This window comes from Mesoplodon mirus (genome assembly GCF_964341445.2).
Source record: "Mesoplodon mirus genome assembly, chromosome: 3".
NCBI lineage: Eukaryota > Metazoa > Chordata > Mammalia > Artiodactyla > Ziphiidae > Mesoplodon > Mesoplodon mirus.
Genome location: NC_138978.1, coordinates 39,287,290 through 39,298,341, shown reverse-complemented (window position 1 = coordinate 39,298,341; position 11,052 = coordinate 39,287,290). Strand labels below are relative to the sequence as shown.

General features: G+C 54.8%; 1 protein-coding gene across 1 annotated transcript; it reads right to left on the bottom strand.

Moving 5' to 3' along the window:
- Positions 1-6,603: 6,603 nt before the first annotated feature.
- Positions 6,604-8,355, bottom strand: ARTN (artemin; the record flags this gene model as incomplete). The annotated part of the gene is made up of 3 exons (XM_082613872.1): positions 6,604-7,796; positions 7,870-8,014; positions 8,296-8,355. The coding sequence occupies 3 exons, from the start codon at positions 8,353-8,355 to the stop codon at positions 7,336-7,338; spliced, it is 666 nt and encodes a 221-aa protein (XP_082469998.1). The 3' UTR covers positions 6,604-7,335.
- Between the last annotated feature and the right edge of the window lie 2,697 nt (positions 8,356-11,052).

The following is an 11,052-nucleotide window of genomic DNA, read 5'->3' as shown; positions in this document are numbered from 1 at the left end:
GTCAGAATAAAGTAACTGATTCCAGGTCTGTGCATAGGGGTGTGAAATGCCTGGCCCTGATACTGAGATCTCATTGTGCAGGTGGGGGGATGAGGGGAGGGTTAAGAGAACAAATTCTGGACTTAGGCCTATGTTCAAAACCTGTCTCTACCTCTTTCTAGCCATAAGACCTTGACTTCTTCTGAAACTCACTTTATAAAAAATAAGAATGGTAATTCCTGCAGTGAAGGACAAGCTGAGATGGTGTATGACTAGGGTTTGGCCCAGAGGCCACAACTTAGTCAAAGTGAGTTTTCTCCCTGCTTCCAATCTAGGGCTTCTTCCTGGTGCCTAGGGGTTCCCCTGGCAGAGAAAGAAGCCAAGTCTCACCAACAGTGGCTCCTGAACATGCTTTATAAACTCACCTAGGACAGACAGATTGAAGTGAGCCCCAGGCAGGGTTGGGGGCATTTCTGGGTACCAGACCAAAGGGGACTTCCAGGAGACATGGATGGCAATCCAGGATAGCTTAGAGCCAATTGGGGAATGAATCTTTGGGAACTAGTTACAGATGGGTTCTTCTCTCCTCTGAGAGATAAGAATAGGACATATAGGGGCCAGAACCTGTGACAACCCTGGGAGGGGGTCCCCAAATTCAGGAGGGTATTCCAAAGCCCAGGAGAGGAAGAGAAGGAGCTTCTGTTGGTCACCTGGAACCACTAGCAATCCATGTCCATGACAGATTAACCAGTTTGAAGTTTTTCAGCCTTCTAAAACAGTGTGAATTGAGGGCCCTCCTGTAGTTAAGAATTCTCAGGGGAGGTTGCCCCCTTTCCACTTAGCACTAAAGTTAATTGCAGGCAACTTTCTTTGTAGTCCCCTGGTTTGAGGGAAAGAGGTTAGGAAAAGGAGGGGAAGGTTTATTTCTAGTTCGCCCTAGGTGTGGGCATAGTCCTTTGGGGTCCTGGCCTTACGGAGAATGTTCCAAGTAGACCCCCACCATAAGCTCATGGAGCCCTTACAAACCAATTCCCAGGTTCCCCAGGTAAGGAAAATGCCTCAAGGTGAACGCGAACTACTGAGCTTTCCTTACCTTTGTAGTTTCCTGAATTCATTCATCCATTCATTCATTCTTTCATTCATGCCTGAACATTTCTCATGTGTTTGCCAGCTCACGGACACATTAATTTTTAAAACTATATGTTTTGTCTAGTATTTTTAGTTGTTATCAGCAAGAAGCTTAGCCTGAGTCTCTAGGCCACCATGTTGCCAGAAAACCCAATGGGCAGTTTCAGTCCTTATGTGACTTGATTTTTCTGCTGCATTTGGCCCCTTTGACCACTCCCTCCCTTTGTTCTGTTTTGTTTTTTTCCACCACTCTGGTCCCTCCCTTTTGGTCTCCTTCACAGGCTTGTCTCTCCTCCGCTCCCTCTTCCTCCAGGCCTTAGCCTCTGCTTCTCCTCTTGTTCCTGCGTATCTCACCACTCCCTTGCCTTTGATCTGTGACTCCCACATCTCTCTGGTCCAGACTGTCCTGAGTTCCTGACCCTCAGACCCAGCTGCTGCCGGCCTACTTGCCCTCTGAAGGTGTCACGGGCACCTCAAGTTGAACACATACAAAACCCAACTTATGACTTCCCCCACACCTTACCCCCATCACAGGCTAAAAATACTATATCCCCTACATTTCTTACCAGTCACCCAAGCCAGACTCTTGGAAACTCTCCCTCTCATCAGGTCCTCACAACCAGTTCATCACCAAGTCCTGTGGATCGTGCCTCACACCTCTCTGTCCTTCGGCACTGCTTCTGCCCTAGGTCAAGGTACCAGCATTTGTTGCCTGAACAGCCCTAACTGCTCCAGGTCTAACTGGTGCCCCCCTGCCTTGCCCCTTCCAGTCCAAACTAGACACAGCAGCCAGTAATCCATCTGAAACAAGTCTCTAGGCAACCCCACCTAAAATCCTTCAGTGGCTCTACCCAAGACAAAGTCCAAGCTCCTTGGTATAGCACTCAAGGACCTTTATGACCTCTCTAGACTTTTGTCTTGATGAGGGTCCTCCCCCAATTCTACATGAAATTGCTGGCTCCCCAGGCTGTTCCACGCTTCCCTGCCTTTGTTCTCAGCTGCTGCCTCTGCTGAGAAGGCTGTGTGTCAGGCAAGGACCAGTCAGGAGAAACCACACAGTAAGCACACAGGGACAGTTTAATATAAAAATCTTAAACTGTAATAGGGGATTGAAGGAATGAGGGATTGGCTAGTAAGAAGCGAAGAGAACTCTAAAGAACATGAGTAGCAGAGTCCTAGGGCTGAGATAGAGAGCCCAAGGAAGAGGCCCTCACCTCCCACTCCTGCCCAAGGCTGAGCCCCAGACCTTGCTGGAGAGGGCATGGCCAGTGAAAAGGGGGGAGTTCAGAGCTGAGAAGCAATGAAGGCAATAAAGGATAACCAGTACAGGCCCAATGCCCCTTATCCACCTTGTGCAAATATTTCATTTTTCAAGGCCCAGTTCAAGTACCACCTCCTTCACAAGGACTTTCCTGGCTCTTCTGCCCTTCCATCTGGGTAGAAATGATTCCTTTCCCTTTGTGAGTATAGAATCCTCCCCGACCCTGACATACGTAACTGTATCCTAGTCATACTTCTACTGGGAGACTTAGGGTGGTTGATTGCATTTTCTGTTTACTTGTTTACCCCCACCTAGGGTTGCCAGAAAAAATACAGGACACCCAGTTCAATTTGAATAGCAGATTAACATTTTTTGTATAAGTATATCCCAATTATTGCATGAGACATACTTATTAAAACAATAAGTATTGCTTATCTGAAACTCCAGTTTAACTGGATGCCCCGTTTTTATTTGCCAAACGGGCAGCACTTCCCCCACCTCCACCTCCAACTGTGGTGTCCTTGATGGAGAACATTTTTTCTAGATGACCTCAGAATCCCGATAACTGGCCCAAGGCACTACTGTTAGTGCTCAGTCAATGTTAAAAGGTCACAGGGCTGAGAATGACTGGAGGGAGTTGAGGCTGGAGACAGAGACCAGTTAGGAGGATGAGCGATAAACCATTCCACAAATTAGGAAGACTTCAACAGAATAGCATTGGGAAGAGAGAAAGTGGGATGGGCTTGCAGGATCTAAGGATCTGAGAACTAATGGAAAAGGGAAGTGACAAAGCTCAGGGAGTCTAGGCCGTTGTCCAAGTTTCTGACTCGTGTCCCTGGATGGAGGTTGGTGCCATTCACTTGGGAGGGAACCCTGGAGGAGGCTCGGAGGCTGGAGAGCAGGGAAGCTCATCGATGTGGGGCTTAGAGCAGGTAGAGAAGGGTGGAGAGAGCATCTGAAGGAATGAACGGAAGACATCTAGGGCAGGTAAGTTCAGTTTGAGGTTTCTGAGGCTATGCAGACAGAAGTATTGGAAATACAGACAGAGCTCAGGAGAAAGGTTAAGCTGGAGATACAGTGAGAGCATCATCAGCCTCGAGGCGGTAACTGAAACCATGGGAGTTGGTGATATTGCTCAGGGAAAGTAAAATGGGGAAGGAAGGTCTATATCAGAGCCCTGACGAACACTTAAGAGGCAGAGAAAGGAAAAGGAACCCAAAAGGAGTTTGAGAATGAGCAGGGGTGGGAGAAAATCCAGGAGAGTATGGAATAGAGAGTCAAGAGAAGACAGGTGTTCCAAGAGGGTTGACAAAGTTGGGCGCCCCTGAGAGTCCAAAGGACTAAAGGCTGAGAAGTGGCCTTTGGGTTTAGTCATGATGAGGCCACTGGGGACTGCAGCAAGAGCTCTTTTAGTGAAGGAGAGGTGGAAGTAGATTATATATTTATATATTTGTAATCACAGTGTCATTTTTTTATGCTGTGATATATTCAAGTGAGTTTAAATGCAGAGGGAAAGAAAAGACACTCAGTAGAAAAAGGATGAAGAATAGGGAGGCTTGTAAATAATGGAGACAGAGAGCCCTGATATGGGAACCTGAGCACAGACAGAGGAATTAATCTAGCTGCAGGAGGACATTAATAATAGTACCTAGAACAGGGCAGGAAAGCTCAAGGGCCATGGACTCCTCCGGAATCTCTGAATGAGCTTCGGAAAGTCTGTGGGCTCCCTCAAATTGTTCACCAGATTTACACATTGGTGGTTTTTTCAGCAGTGAGGTGGGAGGTGGGAGGTGGGGAGGATCCTTGGCTTTCATCAGTTTCCGTAAGGACTGTACAACTCCACAACAGGTTAGGCACCACCCCTGTGAACAAGAAAAGTGATCTCACATGGCACAAATTCTCTTAGATCTTTTCTCTGATCTCTCAGCTTTCTACCCTACCTTTCCTTTTCAAGATGAGGCCTCGGTTAGGCAGCCAGTCCACATGCACTCAGTCACCGGGCTCTCTAGCTGGGGGAAATGCGGCAGTCCCTGGACAAGAGAGGAGGAACGCCATTGGCCGGGGCAGGAGGAGCACATGGATCCCCGAACCTTGATTCCTGGATGAAACTAATCTAGAGGGATGTTTGGGTGACCCCTGAAGCTGGAAAAACTGTCATTTCAAAGCCACCTGTAGTTTTCTGTCTTGCAAGAGGTGGTGACTTGATACCCCTTTGGAGGAGACCATACCTTAGTTCTGGGAAGATCATTCAAATGGGCAATGTCATTTTGCAAATATGAAACAGACTACAGTCAAAATGGAGAGTCTAGGGAACTCCCTGGCGGGCCAGTGGTTAGGACTCCACACTTCCTCTGCAGGGGGCATGGGTTCTATCCCAGGTTGGGGAACTAAGATCCTGGAAGCCTTGTGCAGCCAAAAAAAAAAAAAAAAAAAAGGAGATTCTAGAGCTACCTGTGGCCCCCGAGGAGCAAAAGTGCTCTGCCTGGTGAGGTCATGTGCCTGGTGACCTCTGCTAAGTTGTAGGCAGAGAAGGGGAACTCTGTAACTTGTTTGAGGAAAATAGCTTCATTTATTTTTAAGAGGGATTTGGTTCATTGTGAGCTGCAGATTGAGACTAGTTCTTGCAGGAATGTGTTCCTTTTGGAGAAGCTGCTGTTTCATCCACAATTTTGTAAGCTGTTGGGCATAATCTCTCTGGGGCCCAGAATGCAGCCTTGAGTTGGGGGGACCCTACTCCCCAAGGACCGACAATTTGGGGAGTGTTGAGAGCTAGCGCCTTTGGCTGGGGTTCTGACCTGGCTCTCTCTCTGAGCCTTGTCAGACATGGCTTCAACCCATCTCCTGTAAGTGGCTCTGAGAGCATAGATGTCCACCAAGGGGCAGGGCCTGGAGGGTTTGAGGACTCTGCCAGGCTTTCGAGTCTTTCCAGCAGGGGCTCCCTGGTTGCAATGACCCTGGAATTGACAGACCCGCCCCCCTTCACCCCCAGCCAGGACCAGGGCCCAGGCCTTCAGGAGGTGTCTCCAAACTGTATGGCACTGCTGCCATTTTCTTTGGCCGGAGGTGGGGGTTGGCGACTGAAGATCCTGAATCAGTTTGGAGGCAGAGAGAAGGGCCAAGGGCAGCACGAGAGCACCGAAGTTTTGGGGGCACCTAGAACTGGGGCAGTGAACACAGAAGAATGGAAGCACAGACTTGTTTCTCCTCCTTGACCCGGAATGCATACAGCCCTCAGAGAGCCCGCGCCAGCTCCTCACTGTAGCCTGGGAGAAGGGGGCCCCTGTACCAAAGCGGGCAGGCACTTAGGCAGCTCGAAGGTATTTTGGTTAATGCGGTCAAATGCCTGATGGATCCCAGCCTCAACGTGCCTCACTCTCATGGTGCCTCGTGCACCCCTGGCTGCAGCTACTGCCTCTGTCCTCACAGCTGCCAAATCAATCTCCAGCCCAGACCTGCCTCCTCAGCTCCAGACCAGTACAGCCCATTGCCTCCTGACGACCCCTCTGGATGTCCCATGGTTCCTCAGACCCAGCATGCGTCCAAACACATATCCTGATCTTATTTGCAAAGAAAAAAATCATGTAGGACAAATTCCTTGGGCCCAGGAAACAAGTTTACACAGGACACACACAGAATCTCAGAGGGATTGCACTGACTTCTTAGATATGACTTGGGGACAGTGTGGAAGGCCAGGGTCAGCATTAACCTCTTCTTCCTTCCACATGAGAGTGTGTACCTCTTAGCTTCTTGTCCTTTTCATACTGTTTGCCAAACTGAATTTAAATATTATTTATGTAAATTATTTATTGTCTGTCTCTCATGGTTTAAGCTTAAGAGCAGAGATCATGGGTTCACTTCTGTATCCCTGCTGTCTACCCAGCATCTGACATAAAATAATAAATATCTGTTGAATGAATAAGTGACTATCCTTGTTCATTACCCAAGATGCAGGTCTCTCTAGGCACCCTTAGTCTTTTCCTGCTTTCTTATCCCCATGATGCTCTGTGCTTCATCCCCCCAAGAGGGTCCCACTGCACCCTCTTCCCCACCCTCAGCCTCTTCATCACTTGACTTGGGCTGTTTCACGGAATGTGGGTGGTGAGCTCCCCATGCTGGGCCATCTGCAAGCACAGGCAGTATATGCACCTGTCAGGGTGCCCTGGACTCTGATCAGTGACAGTGGGGTGGGGCAATGTATGGTTCTCTGCATCTTCACCATGAAACAAGGCCCGCAGCATGCCTGAGGTCTCAAGGGTATGGCTTTCTCCACCAATAACCCCAGGCTCCAACCGCTGGGGACTGTGCAGGGGTTGTGAGCTGGCTGGCCTGTTGGGACAGGTGAACACACCTATGTCACTCACTCTGCCTGTGTTCCATGCCCCTCATTTCCCAGAGCTGCTGGGTGGGCACAAGCAGTCCCGGGCCAGGCCTATGACTGCTAAGTGAGCCTGAAGTTGTGAGTGGGATGGTCAGGGAGTGACCTCTCCATCCGGCCCCCACAGCCCAGCAAAGGATCTGACAAACTACAGAAGTAAATAAATAACTTAGAAGTAATAAATAGGGGTCCAGCTCCCACGAGTGAGTCCAAGGCCCACTCCAGCACAGGCACTTCAGCAACACAACTGCAATGTGTCTCCAGATCTGTCCCCCCAGGCCTGGGCTGAGGCTGCGACCTGACACATCTGGGTTCTCCAGAGGAGAAGTCCTGGGTCCATGGCCTGGTCAGTGCCAGCGTCTGTGAGCAGTGGGTCCTCGGGTCTCCACAGCTGAGGTTTCTGGGGTCTGCGGGGCTGAGGCCGGCAGGGTGAGAGCCCTGGGGCCGCTGGTCAGTCGTGCCTCTATCTCCGCAGGGCTGATGTCCGTCACTCACCCGGCCGAAGCCTCCGTCTCCGGCCAAGGCCCCCGGCCGGTCCCAGGCAGTTAGACCCACAGGTAAGGGTATGTCCGCACACCCTCGGAGTGAGCCCTCAGCCCAGACAGCCGCAGGCAGTGGCCGAGAGGCGGTCCACGGTCCTCCAGGTGCTGTTGACGTCCATGAAGGAGATGGCCTCGTAGCGCGTGGGTCGGCAGCAGGGCTGGCTGACGGGCCGCGACCCGGGGGGCGGCCGCAGGGCCCCGGCGCCCAGCAGGCTGGCCAGACTGAGGTCATGCGGGGAGCGCGCGCGGCGGCAGGAGCCGCTGCAGAAGCGGAAACGCACCAGCTCGTCGGAGTGGTGGCCCAAGCCGAGCGCGCGCACCGGCACCAGCTGAGAGCGCAGGCGGCAGCCCCGCGCCCCCGCGGCCCGCGCGCGGCTCCCCCGGCTCCCGCGGCCGCCCCGGCCCCCAGCCCGCGCAGCGCGGGACCCTCGGGGGGCAGCGGGCGAGGGCGCGGGCGGCGGGGGCGGCGGCCGCCGGGCTCTTCCGCCGCACAGACCGGCCGCGCGGCCCCCTGGAACGAGACGCAGTCACGCGCGGGTCCCCGGCCAGCCCGCCCCGCCCCGCGCCCTCGCCCTCTCACCTACCAGGCAGGGAACCAGCGGGGGGCGCCGGGGCCGGCGCGGGGCCTTCTTGGGGGACCGGGCTGCTGGCCGCGGGGCCCATGGAGGCCTCGCCCTCGGCGATGCTGCTCAGCAGGGCCAGGGCGGCCAGGGTAGGCCACAGGGCAGGCTGCTCGGAGAGACGAGGTGGAGCCTCAGCGGGGAGGAGGAAACCCTGGTGGGCGCAGGGTGGGGCTGGGGCCGGATGGAAGGGCTCGGTTGGAGGATAATGGATCAGCTGCCCCGGGGAGCCTGGGTAAGGAATCACGACCGGAGGGCATTGACCTTCCTCCTTCCTCCCGGCCCCTCCCTGACCATTCCCCCACCTACTTCTAACGCCTGCCTGTCTCCCTCCCTAGTCAAGCCACCCTTCTTCAATACCAGGTGGGAGTTACTGGGAGAACCACTCACCTGCCGCCTAGGCCGGGGCCAGAGGGGCAGCACAGAAGGGCCTCCACGTCCAGGCTCCATCTCTGTCAACACCAGGAACTCTCATCAGCCGTAGTTGACCTGTTCCCCCACCCTCCTCTTGAGGCAGCTTGGAACACTGAGAGATGAGTTATCCTCTGAGCAGGTCATCTCTCCACTTCAGCTTCTCCAGATGGGGGACAGGGGGCTTGGGCAGCTGGGCTCAACCCAGGAGAAGTGGCCGCATGGAGAACCTATTTCGTGGTGCTTGAACCTGTTCCCTCTTTCAGACCTCACAACTCCATGAGGTAAATGGTATTATCCCCATTTTCCAGATGAGCAAACAAGGCTCAGAGAAGCTCAGCAATTATCTAAGGTCACAAGGGTAGACCTACGCAGCCGTGCAGGGAAGAGGACCTTCCTGCTCTGTGCTGCAGGGCTGGAGAAGGAAGCAGTTGGACACCCTTGATCTCACAGAGAGCCTTCTCTCCATGCCATAGAGGAGGAGGTTGTGGCCTGGGGAAAAATTAGGGTGCTTGCTGGTTGACCTGAGTTATCTGATGATAGTGAGGCCAGGCTTCAGCCTGTGCTGCCCACCCAGCAGACGGTGGAGGGTGATGAGCCCTCTAGGAACATGAAGGCCTGGGCCATGGCTCCCTATGGCCACCAGGGGGTAGCATTTGCCAAGCCTGTGGACTCAAACTGGGGGTGGGCTTTTCCCCTACCTTCAGCTAGACTCAGGCCTCAGCAACTCCCTGGAGTTGCTTCTACAAGAGACTGGTCTCTGAGAGCTTAGCCACCCTGAGAGCTGGTCCAGGTCTGTACCCCTTCCAGCTTCCCCTGGATCTGGCAGCCTGGGCCTGCTCCTAGAAGTTTCTCCCACGAACCATCCTTCCTGAGCCCAGCTGGGCTTTCAGAGTCCCACCAGGTTTTGTGAGCCCACATTGCCTGGCACTCCCAAACACCTCTCTGGAGCCTCATGAGCCCTCACTAGCTGGCCTGCTCTTTGGTCCCAGCAGTCACCTCCACCCCGACCTCCGAGCACACAGACTGTCTGCATACCTGTGGGCCGGTCCTCCCTGGTGAGGTCCTCCAGGGCCAGGTGTGCTCGGCTAACGGAATACGGGCCTGAGGAGCCAGGCTAGTGACTGTTATCACTGATGGAGGGAAAGCCCGGCAAGGCAGGGTTAAAGGCCCCCTGCACTAGGGGGAGCCCAGGAGCAGGTCTCTTGGGACGTAGGCAGCTCAGGCCCTACGTATCCCGTATCCCTCCCGGCAGTCTGGGGCCACTTGGTCCTCCAGCCCTTGCCTTTCCTCCCCATCTACTAGCCCCGATACTCACCACAGGGGTTCTGTGTCGTGTTCTCCTAGACACCTTTCCTGGGACCAGTGCTGGGCTCTCCCCTGCAGCTCAAAAGGCTCATGCCCAGGGCTGTGCACCTGGCAGTGCCCCTTTTAGCCAAAAGCCTGGCAGCCAGTATGATCCCTGTAGCAGCAGCGAGAGCCTCACGTTACAGTGGGCCAGCAGGGCTAGCACAGTCCAACTAGCGACAAGAGGGACTGCGGGGGGCTGGGAGGGGCGGAGAGCTGCGCAGCAGGCCCAGGAGAGGGAGGATGTAAGAAAGGAGTGGAGGGGAACGACCCTGGCCGCTCCCTCCAGCCCCTGGGCTGGGACGAGAGGTGGGCAAACAGGTCGGCTTACCGCAAGTGTAGGGCTCTGGGTCTGGGACACAGCGAGGGCTGGGACCCGAGGGACCTGCTGCTGGTGGAGCCCGTGGACTGTGTCTGGGGGCTGGGCCCAACTCCATCCCTCAGCAGCCTCCTGCCCGCCGCTGTCCGGTGTCAAATTCCAGCCCCGGCGTCACCGGATCCTGGGGTGGGGCCCGAGCACCCCCCGCCCCGCCCCACCTTTCAGGGCTCACCTGGCCAGTCCACCCTCTGGAATCTGGTCCCCTTGGCTCCACTAGGTCCTTCGAGGTGGGGCGGGTTGGAGATGCTGGGAAGGGCCCCCAGGACAGAGTGGAGAACCCAGGCGGCGCAGCGGCATGGACACTGAGTGTTCGGAGTTTGTAGACACTGGGAGTAGGGAGTTGGGAGGCCGGGCAGAGGGCGGGAGAGGGAGGGGACAGGCTGGTCCCTGCCTTGGCCCACCGGCCTTCGGGCTCCTGCCGTCCTGCCTGGCCGCTCTGCACTAGATGCTCTCTCTGATCCACTGCTAGTTTCGTCTCCCAACAGACCCACTGCATTCTTTGAGTCCGAGAGGCACTGACTGCGCTGGGGCTTTCACGGTCTGACCCGGCTCCTGCGGCGCGCCGCCGCTCCCCTCCGCTGCTGCCTGGGGCTTGAAGTACAGACACACCTGCAAACACCGCTGCTCAGCCTGGCACAGCGGCGCTGGTAGGAGTGGGTGCCAGGGGCTGAAGAAGGGGAGGGTCCCGGCGGAGGAACTTTTGCACTGAGGCTTGAGGTGGGAGCTGGAGGCTAGTATTTCAGATGCCTAATTATGGCAGTTCGGCTGGTGGGTGGGATGGAGGTTGGATGGGTAACATGGACAGAGGTAAGGAAAGGCCAGATCCTGTGTGTCCTAATAGGGAGTCTGGACTTCATCCCAGTGATACTGGGGACCACTGAAGGGTTTCAGGCAGGAGAATGGTGTGATCCAACGTGCATTTCAGTGGCTGGCTCTGGCTGTGGTGGGGAGGGTGGTTTGGAGGTAGTCGGGAGGCTGCTGGGGGAGAGAGGATTCTGAAGCTGAATTGT